This window comes from Gopherus evgoodei, chromosome 5 (genome assembly GCF_007399415.2).
Source record: "Gopherus evgoodei ecotype Sinaloan lineage chromosome 5, rGopEvg1_v1.p, whole genome shotgun sequence".
In the NCBI taxonomy this organism is placed as follows: domain Eukaryota; kingdom Metazoa; phylum Chordata; order Testudines; family Testudinidae; genus Gopherus; species Gopherus evgoodei.
This window is the reverse complement of record NC_044326.1, coordinates 108924945-108947756: the sequence shown is the minus strand read 5'-3', so window position 1 is coordinate 108947756 and position 22812 is coordinate 108924945. Positions and strand designations below refer to the sequence as shown.

Genomic DNA, 22812 nt, shown 5'->3' with positions numbered 1-22812 from the left:
CACACCGCGGGGCTGGATGCCTGCTTGGAGGGGGGGTGGGGAACACGGCAGCACACCGCGGGGCTGGATGCCTGCTTGGAGGGGGGGTGGGGAACACCAGAGCAAACCGCGGGGCTGGATGCCTGCTTGGAGGGGGGGTGGGGAACACCAGAGCAAACCGCGGGGAAGGATACCTGCTTGGAGAGGTGGTTCGGGGGACACCATAGCAAACCGCGGGGAAGGATACCTGCTTAGAGGGTGGCTGGGGAACACGGCAGCACACTGCGGGGCTGGATGCCTGCTTGGAGGGGGGGTGAGGAACACGGCAGCATACCGCGGGGCTGAATGCCTGCTTGGAGGGGGGGTGGGGAACACCAGAGCAAACCGCGGGGAAGGATACCTGCTTGGAGAGGGGGTTCAGGGGACACCAGAGCAAACCGCGGGGCTGGATGCCTGCTTGGAGGGTGGCTGGGGAACACGGCAGCACACCGCGGGGCTGGATGCCTGCTTGGAGGGGGGGTGGGGAACACGGCAGCACACCGCGGGGCTGGATGCCTGCTTGGAGGGGGGGTGGGGAACACCAGAGCACACCGCGTGGCTGCCTCCGTGCTGGGAGAGTGGCTAGTAAACAGGGCAGCAAACCGCGGGGCTGGATGCCTGCTTGTAGGGGGGGTGAGGAACACGGCAGCACACCGCGGGGCTGGATGCCTGCTTGGAGGGGGGGTGGGGAACACCAGAGCACACCGCGTGGCTGCCTCCGTGCTGGGAGAGTGGCTAGTAAACAGGGCAGCAAACCGTGGGGCTGGATGCCTGCTTGTAGGGGGCGGTGAGGAACACGGCAGCACACCGCGGGGCTGGATGCCTGCTTGGAGGGGGGGTGGGGAAAACCAGAGCAAACCGCGGGGAAGGATAGATCAAATCAATGGGCTATTCCACGTTTAGGCATGCATGCAGGCAGCCATAACCAGAATCCTCCTCTCCCAAAACATTGAAATCTACTTACCATGAGCACGATCCTCAGCTTCCTCCTCACCATCAGCTTCCAGCTGCTGCGACTGGCTAGCCTCCTCCGGGCTGGAGAAGAGATCCTGGCTGCATGTGTCCTGGGACTCCGGGGTGTCTCCCTCCATGCCAGTAGCCTCACTGTCTCCGTCCTCTACACCATCCCCCACTTCTCCCTGCTCTGAACTCTCCATCATGCTCCTAGGATTCGCGGTGGGGTCACACCCAAGTATGGCATCCAGCTCCTTGTAAAACCTGCAGGTTGTGGGGGCAGCTCCTGAGCGGCGATTTACCTCACGGGCTTTGCAGTATGCACTCCTCAGCTCCTTAATTTTTACTCTGCACTGCAAGGCGTCCCGTTCATGGCCCCTCCTCATCAAGGACTGCGATATCTGACCATACGTATCATAATTTCTCCTTCTGGAGCGCAGCTATGTTTGCACAGCCTCTTCTCCCCACACACTAATGAGGTCCTGCAGCTCTGCATTGGTCCATGCTGGGGCTCGTTTGGTGCGTGGAGGCATGGTCGCTGAGTGATTGATAGATTAATTGCACTCCACACCTGGCTGAGCAAACAGGAAGGGGATTTTTAAATTTCCCGGGCCATTTAAAGGAAGGGTCAGGTGAGCACAGGGCAGTGGAGTTTGCTTGATTACCAGAGAGGCTTCCTCAGGTATGCTGGGATACCTGCTTATGCCACGGAGGTCAACAAAAATGCTGGTGAGTGTCTACACCTAATGACCAGCGCTGGTGATCCAGCGCTGGATCCTCTACACCCGAGGTTCGACCGGGTGTACGGCCAGCGCTGCAAACAGGGAGTTGCAGCGCTGGTAATGCCCTGCAGGTGTGTACACCTCCTAAGTTGCAGCGCTGTAACCCCCTCACCAGCGCTGCAACTTTGTGGTGTAGACAAGGCCTTAAATACAGAAGGGATTGGGAAACAATGGGCAGGCGGAGAAAGCGATTTATAGTCTTTACGGAAGGAAAGGACTGTTCACTGTTAAAGTATCTGCCTCTTTGAATGCATCGCTAAGATCAGCCACATGTAATTCCAATTCTTTGCTTTCTTTGAATACACTGAAAGCCGTCCTATGTAATATTTGTTGGAATTTAAACCGTGGTTTGGATTCTATATACCTCTGAGATTCACCAAAGGAATTTTGGGAAGGTCCCTCCAAAAATAACTCCCCTACTTTACACAGAATAAATAGTTTGCTTCTATGAGTAATGGTCCAAAAACAGAGCGCTACACACTGCAGATGTATTGTACTGAAGGTCACCCAGGGACACACAGCCTGCTTTGGGTTCTTGGGAGAGCTTTGTGTGAATGGAAAGATTAAGGCATTCTAGTGCCATAGCTATCTCCACTGTCATTCATTTATGTAGTCTTGATATTTTTACAATGAGTTCCTCTTTGTCGGTGCTAAATCCTACATACAATATGATGAGAGAAGGAAGGTTGTTTGCAGAGAGGAGGAATGAGGGACCATGCAATCTTATTTATTTGTATCATCATTTCCACAAAAGTCATTTCTTGGAAATATAACCAAAGAGACAGGTGATGCTCTCAGACAAACAAACTTATATTGAGTCCTGGTAACATTAATACTTTGCTCCAGAAATTTATTTTAGGCTTAATTGGCACGTGCACACACAAACGCATATGCTCTCATGGGATCGCTGTGTCTGACCAGGGCATGATCCCCAAGGAAACCCAAGTAACAGTCTCATCACCATCCTCCATTTGGGGAAGGCTGCTTTAAATTACAACCTTATCTACACAGGGCCCCTCTCCTGTGCTGAACCAGTGCCTCTCCTGGGCATGTTCACCCTGACTCTTTGTCTTTGGAAGTCTTCCAGTAGGTCTAATAGATGGACATTGTTGGATGTTACTGTTTCTCCAAAAGTTCTCATTTCTCCCAGAAAAGCCTCAGCTCTTCAGTTAATTTTCAATTTCTTGATTCCTGCTTTATTTTTCAGTCTGGGCTCTCCACTATTTGTCACAGCTTCTGTAATTCCAAACTTCATTTTTTGACCTCTGCCAGAAGGACATTCTTGTTTTCATCTGTTTATTGCCTCAATTACTTGTTGCCCTGGGTAACCTCATTTCTTTATCCCAGGCTCGTAACCATGGTACAGTATGTGAGTGTCTAAGAGCACTTTTAATGAATTTACTATTGGAGGCTCATCCTCTGATAGGGTATTTTCCCTGCTCATTCAGGGAGGGAACAACATTTCTTTTTGATTCTGGTCAAAGATAGGGCTTGTCTGATGCTGGCTTTTTTTTTCTTTCTTTTTTTTTTTTTTAGTATGTACATAGCAATAATGAGCACTGACTTCTCTTGCTTCAGAGGAGAATAACTTTCAGGAATTAAAGTCACCGTCTGCTAGCCTACTGTTTTATTGACAGATTAAATGAGTGATAAGATAAGCTTTACTGGAGCTGCTGTTCACAGAAAAGGTGACAAGAGATAACTCCCCTGAAAGGCAAGAACAGCCTTAGGCCATGTCTACATCTAAAATTTTGCAGCGCTGGTAGTTACAGCTGTATTAGTACAGCTGTATAGGGCCAGCGCTGCAGAGTGGCCACACTTACAGCAACCAGCGCTGCAAGTGGTGTTAGATGTGGCCACACTGCAGCGCTGTTGGGCGGCTTCAAGGGGGGGTTCGGGGAACGGGAGAGCAAACCGGGAAAGGAGACCAGCTTCGCCGCGGTTTGCTCTCGCGTTCCCCGAACCCCCCTGCAAACCGCAGGGAAGGAGACCAGCTTGCTCGGGGTTCGGGGAACGAGAGAGCAAACCGGGAAAGGAGACCCGCTTCGCCGCGGTTTGCTCTCGCGTTCCCGAACCCCCTGCAAACCGCAGGGAAGGAGACCTGCTTGCTCGGGGAACGGGAGAGCAAACCGCGGCGAAGCTGGTCTCCTTTCCCGGTTTGCTCTCGCGTTCCCGGAGCCACCCAGCAAACCGCAGGGAAGGAGACCTGCTTGCTCGGGGTTCCGGGAACGAGAGAGCAAACCGGGAAAGGAGACCAGCTTCGCCGCGGTTTGCTCTCCCGTTCCCGGAGCCACCCAGCAAACCGCAGGGAAGGAGACCTGCTTGCTCGGGGAACGGGAGAGCAAACCGCGGCGAAGCTGGTCTCCTTTCCCGGTTTGCTCTCTCGTTCCCCGAACCGCCGAGCAAGCGGTTCTCCTTCCCTGCGGTTTGCAGGGTGGCTCCGGGAACGAGAGAGCAAACCGCGGCAAAGCTGGTCTCCTTTCCCGGTTTGCTCTCTCGTTCCCGGAACCCCGAGCAAGCAGGTAAGGAGAACCGCTTGCTCGGCGGTTCGGGGAACAAGAGAGCAAACCGGGAAAGGAGACCAGCTTCGCCGCGGTTTGCTCTCTCGTTCCCGGAACCCCGAGCAAGCAGGTCTCCTTCCCTGCGGTTTGCAGGGTGGCTCCGGGAACGCGAGAGCAAACCGCGGCAAAGCTGGTCTCCTTTCCCGGTTTGCTCTCTTGTTCCCCGAACCGCCGAGCAAGCGGTTCTCCTTACCTGCTTGCTCGGGGTTCCGGGAACGAGAGAGCAAACCGGGAAAGGAGATCAGCTTGATTACCAGAGGCTTCCTCCTTCCACGGAGGTCAAGAAAAGCGCTGGTAAGTGTTTACATTGGATTACCAGCGCTGGATCACCAGCGCTGGATCCTCTACACCCGAGACAAAACGGGAGTACGGCCAGCGCTGCAAACAGGGAGTACGGCCAGCGCTGCAACTTTCTGATGTAGACAAGCCCTTATTCTAAAGCCTTATCTACACTTGGCTTTTAGCCACCAGTACAAACTCCTCTTGTAGAACAAGGTAAGCTTTGCAACAGCACAAATTGTGTTTATGCTACGAGTTTGCACTGGTGCAACTACAGTGGTGGTTAAAATCCCAGTGTAGACAATGTGTTACTCGTATAGCCTCTTATTTTACAATATTCAGATGTACTTAGCATGGTGACAGGCACTGTACAGACAAATATGAGACAAAGTTTTTCTTCCAATTTTTTTTTTAACTCTCAGGACTGATACTTGTCTCAGAAAGTGTTATCAGAAAATCAGATAACATTTTTTGCAAGAATGAGCTTGTCTATACCCCTATCACATTTTTGTATCTTGAGCAGAATATCTACCTCAGTGATAAGACTTAACGGAGAGAAATAGTGGTAAATCAGAACATCCACATAGTTCCACATCATAAGAATTTAGGCAACCTTCAGTGTCTCCTTAGCGACACCAATCACTATTCACTTGGGTCCTTCCCTATTTTATTTTATGAAGCTGCAAGTGAATGTAATATAGCACTTATAGATGGATCATTGGCAGCAGGGAGTGAACCTGGGACCTCTAGATCTTAATGCATGAGCCTCTTCCCTAAACTAACAGAGCCTACTTTGTTAGTTGAGGCTTATGAATCTCTATATGTGGCCCAGCCACCATGTGAAGGGGAAAGAGCACTGCACTGAGTGGATGTAGGTTACACATGGCTCCCCATCAGGGATCGTTTTTTTCCCCTCATCAGGTGAATTTTCACAGCTATACTCTATAAAACAGAATTTGAATTGAAAACGACATTGTGTGGAGGTGTCCTCCTCCTAGCCCCAACCTATACCAAGACTGACCAAAGATTCTCTCCTGTCCCCAAGATATTACCAGCCTGAAGATTCTTTCCATCCCCAGTGTAAAGAGTCTGGCAGCATAATGTAGTAAAATCTAATTCTCTGGGCAAGTTAGTGAGAGAAAGGTAACGGAGCTGTCATTTGATTTGTAAAGATCTACAGAACCACAATTTCAATGGTGTCACCCTTTGCAATGTGGCAGGGGGGACTCACTGTCCCACCCACTCATCCTCTGGCTCCCAGCTCCAGCTCCTCCAGTTGGTGGAAATTTTGATAATACAGTGTCATCGGAAATGGGTCCAGTTGAGTATCATTTGAAAGCCCTTTCTCCCACAAACACAATGGTACCGAATATGACAAACATAGAACAATTATGTAGATGTATATTTGAGAAAAAGATTTTAAAATCAACATTTTAAAATTGTACTTTAACATAGAGATGCGCCCTTACACCAAAAAGACATTGACCTTTGGTAATCCTAGGGAAGCTAGCCTTGACATGTAGGAATGAAAACATTTATTCATCAAAGCCATCGTCTGTGTCACTTCCATCTAGGGCACCACTGCTAGAAACATTACCACATAGAATCATAAAATATCAGGGTTGGAAAGGACCTCAGGAGGTCATCTAATCCAACCCCCTGCTCAAAGCATAACCAACATCAACTAAATCATCTCAGTCAGGGCATTGTCAAGCCGGGCCTTAAAAACCTCTAAGGATGGAGATACCACCACCTCCCTGGGTAACCCATTCCAGTGCTTCACCACCCTCCTAGTGAAAAAGTTTTTCCTAATATCCAGCCTAAACCTCCCCCACTGCAACTTGAGACCATTACTCCTTGTTCTGTCATCTGCTACCACTGAGAACAGTCTAGATCCATCCTCTTTGGAACCCCTTTCAGGTAGTTGAAACCAGCTATCAAATCCCCCCTCCTTCGTCTCTTCTGCAGACTAAACAATCCCAGTTCTCTCAGCCTCTCCTCATAAGTCATGTGCTCCAGCCCACTAACCATTTTTGTTGCCCTCCGCTGGACTCTTTCCAATTTTTGTACATCCGTCTTGTAGTGTGGGGCCCAAAACTGAACACAGTACTCCAGGTGAGGCCTCACCAATGTCGAATAGAGGGGAATGATCACGTCCCTCAATCTGCTGGCAATGCCCCTACTTATACAGCCCAAAATGCCATTAGGCCTTTTTGGCAACAAGGGCACACTGTTGACTCATATCCAGCTTCTCGTCCACTGTAACCCCTAGGTTCTTTTCTGCAGAACTGCTGCCTAGCCATTCGGTCCCTAGTCTGTAGCAGTGCATGGGATTCTTCCGTCCTAAGTGCAGGACTCTGCACTTGTCCTTGTTGAACCTCATCAGATTTCTTTTGGCCCAATCCTCTAATTTGTCTAGGTCTCTCTGTATCCTATCCCTACCCTCCAGCGTATCTACCACTCCTCTCAGTTTAGTGTCATCTGCAAACTTGCTGAGGGTGCGGTCCACGCCATCCTCCAGATTATTAATGAAGATAGTGAACAAAACCAGCCCCAGGACTGACCCTTGGGGGACTCCGCTTGATACCGGCTGCCAACTAGACATGGAGCCATTGATCTACCCTTTGAGCCCGACGATCTAGCCAGCTTTCTATTCACCTTATAGTCCATTCATCCAGCCCATACTATTTTAACTTTCTGGCAAGAATACTGTGGGAGACCATATCAGAAGCTTTGCTAAAGTCAAGGAATAACACGTCCACTGCTTTCCCCTCATCCACAGAGCCAGTTATCTCATCATAGAAGGCAATTAGGTTAGTCAGGCATGACGTGCCCTTAGTGAATCTATGCTGACTGTTCCTGATCACTTTCCTCTCCTCTACACTTGCACGTCTCCATACAAGGCAGGCTGTTGGCCAAATATTTGCAGGGTGAACATCTAGTCTTTGCACATGAGCATTTGACTAGCTGAAGGATTGACTGGGGAAAGCATGGTATTGCACACACAACTGGTGCAGTCAGTCCATCCTCCAAGACCCATCTATGCCTGATAGGGAGGACAGCTTTGGATGTGCTCGATCATTCTGGAGCCATTCCATTGCTTGTTAATTTGCCCTCTTGATAGCTGGTATAAATGCATCCCTTGTGGGTGGTAATTTTTCCTCTGTATGCCTGTTTGTTGGAAACCATTCACCAATGTAGCTCTGCAAGTGTCATAATATCGGTCTTCATAAACCTAAACTCAGCATATGAATGCCTCTAGTGCATTTATGACCTCATCAGCAACTGTCTCAGCCATTCTGAACACCTTCAGAGTGAGGAGAGAAAGTCTTTAGAGACTGAATCAAATGCCTTCCAGTAGGATAATTTGGTCTTTCTAGCCAACCTTCTAGTAGTGTCACATCCTGCAAGGGCATGGAAACCTGGCAGTGGGGCAGCTTTTAATAGTCCAAGTGAAAGGAACACATCTCTGAAGGATAAACAGCAATGTTGTCCCCCAACAGCAGGCACAAAAATAGAATCTGGCAGAAGTCTTGAGTAGTGTCTCAAGCAATCATCTGATGTTATTTTATATTACATTTTTGTTCTATTATTTATATTGTTCCTGCCAAATTTCTGGGTTTTTTCCCTTTATAAAGTTTAAATTTAAAGTTATATCTGTTGTATTGGTTTGCCTCTGCCTCTCCTCATAGTAGGCATGACCTAGCCAAAGCCTGGGTCACTGCATTAACAGTTTCTGGTTTGTCACAAGCTTGTCCCTTATCTATAATTGCTACAATGAAAGCCCTCTGCTGGCATAAAGTACCAGTCATGTTGTAAGTAAGTGCTGGCTTAGGAACACCATGCAAGATGTGCATTAGTTAGCTTTTTGTCTGGCGCACATACATTGTTCTGTTGCATTCAAACATCAGTTGGGGTATTTTCTCAAAGACTCATGGAGATCAACATCTCGTTGGAGTGTGGACGTGACCAGGAGACAAGCAAACAATTACCTTTCTGCAGTGAGCTCTGTAATAGGATCTGCTACCTTCACTTTGACTTTCTTCTTTGCGTTCGAGTACAGCTTTTGTCTGTTCTTCTTGATTGGAGCCCATCCATTGATGGAGCCTTGGATAATTCTTTGGGTTTTGAAGGTTTCATACAAATAATGACCCAAAGTATCCATTCAACTACCATTTTTAGCTAGCTCATCACTGAAGACTGCTTTTCTCATTATATTAATGAGTTCCGGTTCATCATATGCAAATGAATTGCCAACATGACTAAGCTCAACCTGTAACTTTAAAATTGCCCCTTCTTGGCATTAAACACTCAACGAGTCTAGATTGAGTTTGGTTATTTCTAAGTAAATCATCCCAGCCATGATTAATGTTTCATTCCAAATTCAATGGAGTTCTGGGGCTGTAAGAAAAAACCAGGAGAGAGTATTTGGATGTTGTGTTATGCCCACCAGCCCCCAATGACCTTCACTGCTCTGTTTTCATGTTCTAAGGCTTCATCTGAGACAAGAGCACAGAACAGAACTGGTGGCATTTTAACAACCCAATTTCCTTTTTGAAATTCTTCCCATATGTCCAGGTCAGACCTTTCTACACCTCTTACTTCAGTGAGGTACCAGGCAATCATTGCAGAATAGTTTATGTAAAGCAAAAAAGTATTTCATGAAGTCTTCCAATGCTGCAAGGTGCAAATTCCAATTAGCAGTCATGACAAATTGAATGACAGTCAACAAAGGCTCAGCCATCTTCAGGTATTGCTGCACCATCCCAAAAGTTGGCTTTGTCACCAATTCAACCTGATGAAATTGCTTGATCTGTTCTGTGATGTTTCAGGTCTCCAGGGTGCTCAATAGGTCATGGGGAGTGGAATGTACACTAGGTGTGTGGAACTGGTTTGGCGAGTCCTGTACACTTTGGAAAATGACTTCAAACACATCAGTCAGCTTTTCACATAAGACGTAGAATTATGTTATGTAATATACAGTAGAACTTCAGCGTTACAAACACCTCAGGAATGGAGGTTGTTTGTAAAACTGAACAATACATTATGGTTGTTCTTTCAAAAGTTTACAACTGAACATTGACTTAATACAGCTTTGAAACTTTACTATGCAGAAGAAAACTGCTCCTTTCTTTTTATTTTTGCAGTAGTTTACATTTAACATAGTACTTTTTTGTTTGGTTGGTTTTGGGTTTTTTTTGTCTCTGCTGCTGCCTGATTGCGTGCATCTGGTTCCAAAGAGGTGTGTGATTGATTGGTTAGTTTGTAACTCTGGTGTTCATAACTCTGAGGTTCTACTGCAGGGGTCGGCAACCGATGGCACGTGTGCCAAAGATGGCACGCGAGCCAATTTTTAATGGCACGCTGGTGCCTGCCGGGACCCCAGTTTGTCATTAAAAATCCTGCCGACGCAGCAAGCTGCAGGGTCCGCGCTCCTGGGCTGGAGCGCCTGGCCGAGCACAGCAAGCCGCCCGCCCCTCCCCCGCCTTCCCCTGGAGCCCTGCCGCTGCATACAGCACTCTGGGGGTCGGGGCTGCGTGCTTCTGCGGGGCAGCATTTGGCTCCGTGGGGAGGAAAAGACGCTCCCCACTTATCCGGAGACCCGCTGCCTCACGCAGCTCCGCCCCTCAGAGCGCTGTGCACGCGGCAGCAGGGCTCCGGATCAGCGGGGAACCTCATGGTAAGGGGTCCGGGTCCGGGGTGGGGGTTGGATAAGGGGTGGGGGCAATCAGGGGACAGGAAGCAGGGTGGGTTGGATGGAGGGGTGGGATCCCGGGGGGGGTTAGAGGCAGGGGAATCTGGAGGGGGAAGTCAGGGAGCAGGGGCGGTTGGATGGGGCATGGGAGTCCCTGGGGTCTGTTAGGGGGTGGGGGGTGGATAGGGGTCAGGGCACAGGGAGCAAGGAGGGTCCTGGGGAGGCAGTTAGGGAGGAGGGGTCTCTGGAGGGGATGGTCAAGGGACAAGGAGCTGGGGGGGGTTGGGAGTTCGGGGGGGGCTATCAGGAGGTAGGGGTGTGGAATGGGCAAGCAGGGAGCAGGGGGCCGTTGTATGGGTCCAGAGTTCTGGGGGTCCTGTCAGAGGGCGGGGAGCGGTTAGATAGGCATGGGAGTCCAGGGGGTTCTGTCTGGGTGCAGGGGTATGGATAAGGGTTGGGGCAGTCAGGGGACAGGTAGGGTCCTAAGGAGGCAGTCATGGGACAAGGGGCAGGGAGACTTAGATAGGGGGTGGGGTCCCAAGACGGGGTAGTTGAGACAAGGAGCGGGGGGGGAGTTCTGGGGGGGGCAGTCACCCAGCCCTCTGCTCTGAACCCTGACCTCCCCCCCCCCACAGCCCTCTTCCTTGAGCCCTGCACACACTCCCAGGCCCCTGCCCTGAGCCCTGTACCACCCAGCCCTCTGTTGACTCCACCCCCCCACATGACCCCAGCCCTGACTCTGGCACTCCCACACATACCCAGCCCCCATACCCTGACACCTACACCCGCCTCACATGTGCCTAGCCCTCTACCCTGACTCTTGCACCCCCCATATCCCATGCACTCCGCACATCCACATCCCCACCCTGAGCACCAAACGGGAGCTCCTGCACCCCCACTCACATTCCCACCTGCACCTCTCACACCAAATGGGAGCTGCCCAGGTAAGTGCCCCCACACCCAAACCTCCTGCTTCAACCCTGAGCCCCCTCCCTCATTCTAGCTCCTGGCCAGACCCTTCACCCCCAGCCCTGTGCTTGGTCCACTCCCACCCTCAGCTCAGGGCAGACAGAGAAAGAGAATAGGCCAGAACCAAGGAGAAGGTAGGTACCCACTGTATGTGGGCAGGCCGGGACCCCAGACCAGTCGCGAGCTGAGCGGGTCCGGTAGCCGAGATCCTGGCTGGCAGGAGCCGGCGGATGGAACCCCCGAGCGGCAATGGGCTGAGCCGCTCAGCCCACTGCCAGTCTGGGGTCCCGGCTGCTAGCCCCGCACAACCTGCTGCCGGACTGGGGTTCTGGCTGCCAGACCCTTCCCAATTGGGATCCCGGCTGCAGGCCTCACTCAGCCCATTGTCGGCTTACATGAACAGAACCTCAGACCAGCAGTGGGCTGAACGGGCCGGCGGCATAAGATCAACATTTTAATTTAATTTTAAATGAAGCTTCTTAAACATTTTGAAAACCTTGTTTATTTTACAATACAACACTAGTTTGTTATACAATATATACACTTGTAGAGAGAGACCTTCTAAAAAACATTAAAATGTATTACCGGCACGCAAAACCTTAAATTAGAGTGAATAAATGAAGACTCGGCACACCACTTCTGAAAGGTTGCCGATCCCTGTTCTACTGTACTTATATACCAATGTGCATACCATTTGCGGATGGAATCCAGTAATTTCTGGAAATGCTGACATCTTAACTAGTGCCTCATTACAACTCTTTTGACATAATAAACAAAGCTAATAATCAATACCACTGAACTACTACTTTTTTTTGCCAATGATGGTAAATTAATTTGAAGCACTGCTTCCACTTATAGTAATCTATAACATCAAAAAATTAATTGGGTATTGGTTTCTGAGTATTAACCGGTAACACAGTACTGTCAGTCAAGGGTCACATTTTAACTGTGTGAGGGCTGCATGTTTGACAGACTTGTCTTAAGTATAATTTAAAAATCCTATTTTAAACACTTTCTTGAATATATATCTGCATAGAATCATAAAACTGGAAAGAACCTCCCCTGCACTCGTGGCAGGACTAAGATTATCTAGACCATTCCTGACAGGTGTTTGTCTAACCTCTTTTTAACCTGCATAATTGTTCTAGGTTTGCCGTGTTTGGTACCATTGTCCTTGTGGGATAAAGGGATTTTGGATAATACCCAATTATGATTCTGTAGATTTTTGCAAATCAAATGACACCTCTCTTACCTTTCTATTATGCTTGTTCCCTGATAGAAAGAGCCAGATCCAAAACCCACTGAAGACAATAGAAAAGCCTTTTATGACTTCAGTGGGCATTGGATCCGACACAAAGTGGACCACTACTCTGAAAGTGATTTTGCAATATGGCATCACTGGTTCCTATATTTATTGTCTCACTGATTTCCAGATCAATTATGCTGAGTTACTAGTTTAAAAAAAAAAATCTTTTTCTACCCACCAGCCCTGGAAACTCCATCTGGTATCTGAGAGTCAAACTGGGTTCTTTCTGCCTCACATGTCACTGACAGTAAGGATTCTGCAATCAGGACATAGCTAATAATTCTGCTGATGGAGTGTGAACAGAAATAGCATCAAACTTCCTCTCCCTCTGCAGGGCTAAAATGAGTAAAGGATAGCAGAAAATTACTTTAGTCAGTAAACAGAAACAAATATCCACGGGGAGCAGAGCTACTGGGTAAGAAGGGGCCTACTTTGCAGAACAAAACCAAACTTTAAGGTCAGATCCTCCTCCATAATTTTGTTCTGCTACAGAAAAAATAATAAAATGTAGGAACATGAGTAACTGAAACTAATTTATCCAACCTTAAAGGCTTACGTCTTTTCTAGCTGTATTCTTTTTCTCCTTCCGCTTCTTTATTCTCTTCCACTCTCACTTCCATTTTCTTCTCCCCGTCTCTCAACTGATTATCTATTTCTGTGTGTCTCCAATTTCCTTTCCTTCATCTTTAGATCCTCATCTGCTTTTTAATATAATAACCTATTTCCATAAGGATCTAATTCTGACTTTAGTTAAACAAATAGATACAGGAGGACAGAACAGGACCCTAAGCATTTATCCTGTGCTCATCACTGTGTCAGAGCACATAATAAAAATGTACACCGCTAGCCCGCTATAACGCTACCCAATATAACACGGGTTCGCATATAGCATGGTAGCAGCAGGGCTCCGGCGGCACTTTAAAGGATCTGGGACTCCAGCTGCTGCAGGGAGCCTTGGGCCCTTTAAGTCACCACTGGAGCCCTGCTGCTGCTACTCCGGGGCTGCAGCACTGGGGCTCGGCTGACAATTTAAAGGACCCAGGCTCCTTACAGTGGCTGGAGCCCAGAGTTCTTTAAATCACCGCCGGAGTCCTGCTGCTGCTACCCCAGGGCTGCAGCAGCAGGGCTCACCGATGATTTAAAGGACCCGGGGCTCCGGCTGCCGCAGGGAGCCCTGGGCCCTTTAAATCCCGCTGGAGCCTTGTCGCCGCTACCCCGGGGCTGCAGCAGCGGGGCTCCTCGCAACCGAAGCCCTGGGCTCTTTAAATCACCACTGCAGCCCTGCAACCACTACTCCGATATAATGGTGTTTCACCAGGCGGTAGGGATTTTTGGCTCCCCACAGCCATGTTGTATCGGGTAGAGGTGTATCACTATAGTACAAAGGCCTGAATGTGGTATAGTTTCCTCCCTCCTTCTACCTAAAGAAATGTGTTGTTCAGTATAACATAGCATACTACTTACGTATGGATAAAACACATCAGTGTGGAAAAATGAGATGAACTGTATACATATTACAAAAAATAAACTCTTGGCATGTACAGAAAAACACTTCAAAAATAATATTACACAATGTTGCTGTCACCTCCATACCAGAAAGAACAGAAAATGAACCAGTAGCACTGCAACTCACACTTACTGAAATTACATTGCAGAACTGGCCTCCTGCTTCTCAGATGACAAGCTGATCCACATTCTAATCTCTTGCACAAATATGTGAATTACAAGAGGATGGAATTCCCCTAAATCCCCTATGCCACGTGATTGCATCAAATGTATTTCTAATCGCAACACAAACAGAAGTCAGCATATATGAACAGAAACAGCTATAAACATTGTAAGTAGATCGTAGGAGCAACAAATACAGAATTTTTAAAAATTGCCTTTTTTCCTTCTTTGTCAGTAAGAAGTCTCGCTAACAATCTTTTGCAGACACCTCTGTGTATCTCTCGGTAAATTTCAATGCTTCCCTTTTAATCTTTTTAGTAATTTCAGGGAAGAGAGTTTTAACTGATGACTCCAGTCTCTTAGGCTATTCAGGATGTTTCAACTTTTTCCTTTTCGCTCCTTTTGCCAGACACCTTCTCAGTGCACCAGACACCTTCCTTGTGTCGTTAGCAACATTTGAGTTTTCACACTTGACTCATGATTATTTGACCCCCCAAAACTCTTGGCTATCCAAAGAGTTCCAAACATTTACTGCCTATACTGGCCATCATTCTTCCACCCCCTCCCTGACCCCCAAGATTGGGTGGCCAAAGGGAAGAGAATGCAAAGAGGAAAAACTTCTTGTGGTGGTGGGATTCTCCAAGATTGTATGGTGGCTAAACAAAAGAAAGGAGAGAGTGACGCATGGCTAGTTTCTGGTTTTGATTTGAAAACTTCCCAATTAGAAAGAATAAAAATATGTCTCTTGAAAGCAAACTGAGATTATGGAGAAAAATAACCCAATCTGACGAAAATCTGCAGTCAGACCCCAAAGAACTAGATTTACATTGCTTGAGATTATCTCTGTTTAAAATTTTCAGGGAAAAGTCTTACTTCCTGGTTGTTGACATTTTGAGTGATATATGTTTTTGAGTTACGTTGGAAGTGGGAGGGAAGAGGTGCTTTTGCAAACATTGGTTTCAATGTTTTGACACAACAGGAATACAAACAACTGTTGTCAAAATTAGTGCATAGAGTACATGAAGTTACGGCATTACTCTGGGTGTCTAGAGAAGGATTTCACCATGGGTTCTAGTTATTTCAGTCATTTAACGTTCCTGACCACTTCTGATTTGATGGCAGGCTGACACATGAGGCATTTCCTGTAGCCTCTCTCCTTTGTCTCAAACATGAAGAAATTTTTTTCCTCACACTTCAGTTGACATGGTTTCCCATATCTGATGGCTACTTCTACGAAGCCTCTCCAACTTCTTTGTTTCTGTACAGTGAACCAGAAGGTATGTCTGGTGCAGTTTCTCCACTGGCACATGAATTGCACACCTCTTTTGGAGGTGTAGTGTGCCTTATGTCTAATGGTTTTCAGTTTAGCAACGAGCCACAATTGCTTGGTCCCAAGTTCGTCCAGGTACCTTCAACAACCCAAAGTTTGCCAGTAACCTATACTGATTTTGTGCTATTAGCTGTGGCTCATTGACTTTACAGTTAATTTTAAAAACACATTACTTAAGTGGTGTTTACGCAGTGTGTATCCTTCCACTATGAAAACTAGTTTCTACTCAAAAGCTGATACAAAATAGTTGGGGAAAGGTTATAAATGCCTGTTCTAAACTAATCTAATTATATTAATTTTTTTTTAATTTCCTTCTAACATTAACTTATTTTTCCAAAGTTCCTGTGATATTTGTGTTCCTAGCTCCCCTGTCCTGTGGCCCAAATGTCTAGCTGCCTTTTCAACAGCAGTTTATGGCCTAACAGCCAGTTTCAGCTCACTTTCTTCTATTAAAAAAACAAGTGGAATAATGAACAACTCAGTTTTAGCTTTTATAGTAGAAAGTGGGTTAAAAATAGCTAAAAGGCCACAAACCACTGTGAAAGAGCAGACTGGCACTTGACCAAAAGGAACAGTTAAAACTTCACTTTTTCTCCTCTTGGCCTTCCTCCTTTTTGTTTCAATTCAATCTAACCCTTCCACCTCTTCAATTAAGGTGTGACAGAACTCACAATAAACATCTCACAGTACCCCAATAAGACCTCCAGCAAATCAAGGGAAGACCAGAATTGACATTCCTGATATAAATAACAAGCAGAAAAAACATTTCAAGTAAATGAACAAAAAGACAACCAACCATTCAGGCCTCCTTTATACATCCTAAGGAAACAAAAAAGGGTTATGGAATTAAACTAAATCAAGCCTGAAACTGGTTTAGATGTATCTATAGTAGGGGTTTGCACTGCTGTAACTAGATTGATTTTTAAATCGTTACACTGGTCCAACTTTTCTAATATAGGCCAGGTCTAATCCAACGTATTACAAAAGTCCCAGCATCTTTCCTTTTATTTTTTTCCCCTTAGCTATTTTCCCATTTGATTCTCATATTACACGTTGGAATAAATGCACAGGCATTTCTTTCAGTGTGTGATCACTCACTATCTATTTTTCCTTTAAAGAATTTCAATTTAAAAATTTACATTACTTATATTAAAGTAATGCTGAGAGGCCCTGATAAGGTTCCAAGTTTTGTTGCACAAGGAACTGCACAAATGTATGGGTAGTCATTTGTCCTTGTCCTAAAGACTGATGTTAACCGGAAAAGCCTGTATTATAGGTGAGAATTTAAGGCTGTGATCTTGCGAGATGGTCTATGTGGATGGCTCCCCATGTCCAGTGTAGGTGAGAGGCTTCTAGGAGCCAGCTCTCAGACCCAAGAGATAACTGGTGAATCCTATTAACCAGGAGAAAAAAGGGGAGACTTACTCTTCTCAGATTGAGATACCCTTCCTGTACGCCCCCGTTCCCCCTCATAAGGGAAGGGGGAGAGCATTCAGAGATGGGCTGAATCCTAGCAATTGGGCTGAAGGGGACCAACTCTGAATATTGGTTATTTGGCAAGGGGCCTTTTAACATTGCACTGCACTCAAGTAGATGCCAGGTATTTGGGGGTGGGTGGGGTGGAGCCCCTTCCATTAAAAGTAAAATAAATAAAGTTGCAGCCCTTCTCCTTTTCAATCCATCCCTGCATCTGTGTTTCATTCACCTGCGTGTCCTGATCTGCTATGTCAAGCTTGAAAATGTGAAGCTGTGATTCTGCAAAATTGTCTCTGAGGATGGATTCCCACTGAAGTCAGTGGGGCTCCACATGGGCACAGGTCTCTGCTTGCTCAGACTAACTTACTGGATCAGGGTCTAAGTCAGGTAATGTGAAGTTATGATTCTCACAGCAGCTACAACTCAGCCTATTTGCACATGGCTAACGTGTACCTTTAACATCTTGACCAGTAATATTACAAATGAAAAAGAGAAATAAGTTACAGTTGCTGTGTGAACCATTACTCAGTGCTTTCATTTCACTTTTGCCATGAGCGGATCTTCCAGCCTATACACTTTCAAATGGGAATGGGGGGCGGAAAATCTGTTGGGAGGAGGTTTTAATCCTGAGTTTCTTCAGAGTGTCCAATTTACTTTCTTCATTAATTAAATTGGTCACCAAAAGAAATACACACAATCTCCACCCTTACATTAAGCATTTTTTTCCTTTGTGGGTCTTCTAATCTTCACCAACTTCCTCGGAAATTATAGATGCCCTCCCAGTCTTTCTGCTTCTGTGATTTTATTGATGGTTTTCTCCTTCCTTCTTTGCCTCTTCTGCTTCACTTTCATGACTTCTCTCCTCTTCCTCACTCCCATCTATGCTGTTGCTCCCATCCACAGGTTTTGCCTAGAGTAAGGGTCGAAAACCTATGGCACGCGTGCCAAAGGTGGCATGCAAGCCGATTTTGCCTGGCACACGGCTGCCAACTGGGGTCCCAGCTGCCGGTCCCACTCAGCCCGCTCCTGGCTGAGTGAATGGAACCCCAGGCCGGCAGGAGGCTGAGTGGGGCCGGCAGCCGGGACCCCAGACCAGGAGCAGGCGCGCCCCCCATATCCCCCGTCACCGCGCTCGGGTTCTGCGGCTCCCGGGAGTGTGAGCTGCCCCCCCACCCCCGCAGCTTCCCCCTCCTCCCGCAGCCTCAGCACTCTGCAGAGGAGGGGCTGTGCGCACAGCAGCCCAGCAGCGTGTTTTGCCTCCACGTGGAGCCAGCGTCTGACCAGCATGGGCATGGTAAGGGGAGTCCCAGGGGGCAGTCAGGGAGCAGGGGGAGGGTTGGATGGGTCAGGAGTTCTGGGGGTCCTGTCAGGGGGTGCAGAGTGGTTGGATGGGGTGTGGGAGTCCCAGGGGGCTTTCTGGGGGTGGGGGTGTGGATAAGGGTTGGGGCAGTCATGGGACAGGTAGGGGATAGGGTCCTAGAGGGGCAGTTAGGGTGGGCGGGTCTCAGGAGGGGGCAGTCAGGGGACAAAGAGCAGGGAGGCTTAGGTAGGGGGTGGGGTTCTGGGGGGCAGTTAGGGTCAGGGGTCCCAGGAGGGGGCAATCATGGGACAAGGAGCAGGGGGGAGTTGGGGGTTCTGACAGGGGCAGTCGGGCTGGGAAGTGGGAGGGAGTAGATGGAGGCAGGGATAGGGCAAGGCTCTCCCCTCTTTTTTGATTGTTGAAATATGGTAACCCTAGGCGAGGGGGGAGTCAGGGGGCACATGGGGGCTGGCGCCAGCATACATCCACTGCAGCCTGCAGGAGCCCCCTCAGGGATGCCAGGCCGCAGCCTGGGCAGGAGGGGCAGGGGACGCAGCTGTTCCCCGCTAGCGGCGCCACTGCCTTTGCAGGGCTGCTGCCCCCCTGCACTGCGCCGGCTCCTCCATGTCTGGGGCTCGCTGCTGCCGCAAGCAGGATGCTCTGGCTCTCTGGTGCCTTCGAAAGGCGGCTCCTCCCTGCCAAGCTGCTGCAGCGTCCCAAACCCAGCAAAGCTAGTGAGTGGACTCGGGGCGGGGACCACCGGGGTGGGGTGGGGAAGGCTCCCGGGGGGGGACTGTGCACCCTCCAGGGAAGTTCGGGGGCGGGGAGGGGGGAACCTGGTCTGGGGAGCAGCCTAGGGCGCAAAATATCCTTGTGCCAGCTCTGCCCCAGGGGGTGCATGCACACAGGAGCGCTGCCAGCTTTTTTGGTGCCCTAGGCGGTGGAAGGTCCCGCCCCTGAAATACAGACGACGAGCGTGGCAGCCGAAGACCTGGCCGCTGCGGTCGCCACCCTCCAAATGTTAGCACCCTAGGCAACTGCCTAGGTCACCTAATGGGTTTCGCCGGCCATGCGTGCACCCCAGGTGTACTAAACTGATAAGATCTGCATTTTAATTTAATTTTAAATGAAGCTTCTTAAACATTTTAAAAAACTTGTTTACTTTATATACAACAATAGTTTATAGACTTATAGAGACTTCTAAAAATGTTAAAATGTATTACCGGCACATGAAACCTTAAATTAAAGTGAATAAATGAAGACTCAGCACACCTGTCTGAAAGGTTGCTGACCCCTGGCCTAGAGCAACACAGCCAGCCTGAAACTGATACAAGCCTAGCCAGTTTCACTTTCTTGGCATGATGAAAGAACTGTAGGCAGATCTTGCAAAATGCACTCAACCAATTATCAGCAGTGCCTAAAGAACTGACCGTTAGTTTAAACGTGTGTGTTTGTGTGTGTGTGTGTGTGTGTGTGTGTGTGTGTGTGTGTGTGTGTGTGTGTGTAGCTAACATTTTCAACAGTGACTAGTAATTTTGAGTGACTCCATTTTTGAGCACCCAATTTGTGACACATTTTCAGAAGTACTGTGCAACAAGACTGAAACCAAACCCCATTAGCAGATGACGATGTAGTGGGGAAAGTGTTATGCTTTTTTTGCTGAACTCCCTGTTGTAGATGTTTTGCTAACTCAGTTGGGTATTAAGGAGAGAAGAGTGACTCTCTAGAGATGACGTGTGCTATGCAGTTCTTGGACAGGAACTTGGGGAGCCTGGTGAAAAGGCTTTGGCTGGATTTTGTGTTTCAGCAGGAGTTATTCCAGTGAATAAAACCAAACTGCAGGAAGATGGGTAAAGTTTTGACCTGCTGAGACTACTGAAAACATGTTCCCATCACTTTTGTTCTGCTGCTGCTCCTTCTGTTGTCAGTGTGGGGAAGTGTGTGTAGGGGCAGCAATGTCAGCACAAACACTGCCTTTGGGATTGTCCTGTAGGAGAATATTTAAATTGTGAATAGACTGTGTTGGGTATCAGTGGGATACTTGCAATCTTCGGACGGCCTTGAATCCCACTAAATTTTAATTTATTGACCTTTGAACATTTATAATTACAAACATAACTGCCTCAGCATTGCAGTGGATCTAGGGCATGATGGATGGAGTCAGAGGAAGAATCTAGATAATTATCCTTTTACCATTGTGTGACAACTGATTTCAACAGAAATATGTAATTATGAAATATGTTATTCAAAATGCAAGAATGAATTTGCTGCAGTCCAAGATACACATGATGGACCCTCATTCCCTGAGGAATTACAGTCTAGAAACATATTACAAAATCTAGAATCTAACTTAGTTCTAAGACTTCACATACATTAGATCAAATCTGAACCAAGAATCATTAGGAACCATTGCTCCAAATGCTGTGGTCAATGGTACCCCATGCAACATTAGAAATTAAAGAAATTGCAAAGGGTGTAACTCAGCACAGAATTTGCCATATGGAGGGAGGCCAAATTCTGCCCTGGGATGCACACATAGAGCTTCCTTTAAAGTTAACTAGAGGCTAGGGTGTAGCTGCAGAACAACATTTGGTCTATGTAATTTGCCAGCTACTACCATTTCAGTACAGTCATATTCTCATTTCTGACCAAGTATAAGGACATGTTTTAACTCCTCATTATCTCCCAGTTCATAATGATAATAGCAAAGGTACCAAACACAAGCAAATAGTAATTCAGAACCCTCATATTATTGGGTTGTTTTTTTTTCTCTCTCCTCACCTCAGGGAAGCCCTATTTTTTCAGCTGTGCATTCAAAATAAATAAGTCATCATTCTGTTAAAATGTTCTGAAAAAATGCTAACTCTCAGACTATTCAGCAGCAGCAGACAAATTCAAATCCTAACAGCTGCTGAAATGTCCCTCTTTAATCTATAACGCTTCCTGCAGGCTTTTCTGCATTTTTTCATTCATTCACATTTTGGATGATTTAACAGATCATCCTCTTTAAAAAAAACAACAAATTCTCAAAGAGCCACTTGCAATGACCCCTTCAGGCTGACTCCGCACACATACGCCCAGCTGCACTGAGATCCGCACACAGGCAGAGACCCAGAGCTGGTGACAACAACTTCCTCATTCCTGGTGGGGAAGGAAGGGGACAACCATCACAACCGTTTTCTTGGGCTGGAGGTCCCAAACCCAGCTGCCCTGCTGCAGCTGCCGCCGTTGAAGCAGCCCAGGGCATTCCTGTGATTGCTCACCATCCACACCATGCCGAGCGATTCCCGCTTTCCCTCCGGCTTCCAAGCCGAGGGGGGGGGGGGACATGCCAGCAGGAGGGAGGAGTGACCTGCAGCTAGGTACCAGCTGGGCCAGCAATGCGATTTCTCGGGGGAGCGCTTCAGATAGTGGCTTGACCCCCCGCGCGGGCTGCAGGGAAAGGCCGGGACCGTGCTGCCCCTTACCCTAGGCTCTGCAGCTCCTCTAGCACGTCCTCTTCTTGCTCCTCGGGGAGGATCCTCATGCCTCGGCTCATCTTCGCGCCTCCTCCCGGCTCTGCTTTTCCCATCCGCACCTGCTGCTCGCGCCCCGCCGCGCGCGGGAAGGGAAGGCAGCGATCGGGGACTCCCGCCCCGGCTCCCGCTCCCCGGGCAGCAGCGGCGGAGACGCTCCCCAAGAGCAGCAACCTGCTGCTGCAGGGCGAGCGAGCCGAATGGGGAAGTGAGAGCGGGTCCCTCCCTGCACCTAACAGGGAAGGAAGAGCTGGCCCGGGCCAGCGCGCGCTGGGCTGTGTGCAAGGTGTTGTGCCTCTAGCGAGGAGGCGGAGGAAGGCTTGTGGCTAAGGAGCAAGCCTAGGCAATTCTCCGCCTCCTGATTTTCTGTGAGACCGCCCCGCCGAAGACCTGGAGCAGCCCCTCCAGGAACTGAGTAAGCGATGGGCTGGTCCTAGGCTCAGAGTTAACGTGACAGACACACCTACTTGTCAGCTATGCAATTTACGTAGCTCAGCGTGTAGATCTCGGTTGCAATCATTGTGCTTGGGAAGGGGAGTATTGACCTTCCCCTGACTCCAATGAGTTGTCTCCCTGATGGAGCAGATCATTTTTCAGATAGTTTGTGGTTTGGTTTGGCAGTGGCCCAGCTCCTTTATATAAACTGTGCTCTTAGGTCAGCAGAATTGCAAGACTGGGTCAGGCCTGACACCTAGTCCATCTCATAGACTCATAGACTCATAGGTCAGAAGGGACCAATATGATCATCTAGTCTGACCTCCTGCACAAGGCAGGCCACAGAACCCTACCCATCCACTTTTATACAACCCCTAATCCAGGACTGAGTTATTGAAATCCTCAAAACTGGTTTGAAGACCTCAAACTGCAGAGAATCCACCAGCAAGCGACCCATGCCCATGCTGCAGAGGAAGGCGAAAAACCTCCAGGGCCCCTGCCAATCCGCCCTGGAGGAAAATTCC

At 48.2% G+C, this 22812-nt stretch overlaps 1 protein-coding gene across 1 annotated transcript in view; it reads right to left on the bottom strand.

The window, feature by feature from the left end:
• DAPP1 (dual adaptor of phosphotyrosine and 3-phosphoinositides 1) overlaps positions 1–22231 on the bottom strand; it is a 59093-nt gene extending 36862 nt beyond the window's left edge. The window contains exon 1 of the mRNA XM_030564435.1: positions 21806–22231. Coding sequence (XP_030420295.1) covers positions 21806–21909 — 104 coding nt within the window. The 5' untranslated portion in view covers positions 21910–22231. The remainder of the gene's footprint in view (positions 1–21805) is intronic.
• Positions 22232–22812: the final 581 nt, after the last annotated feature.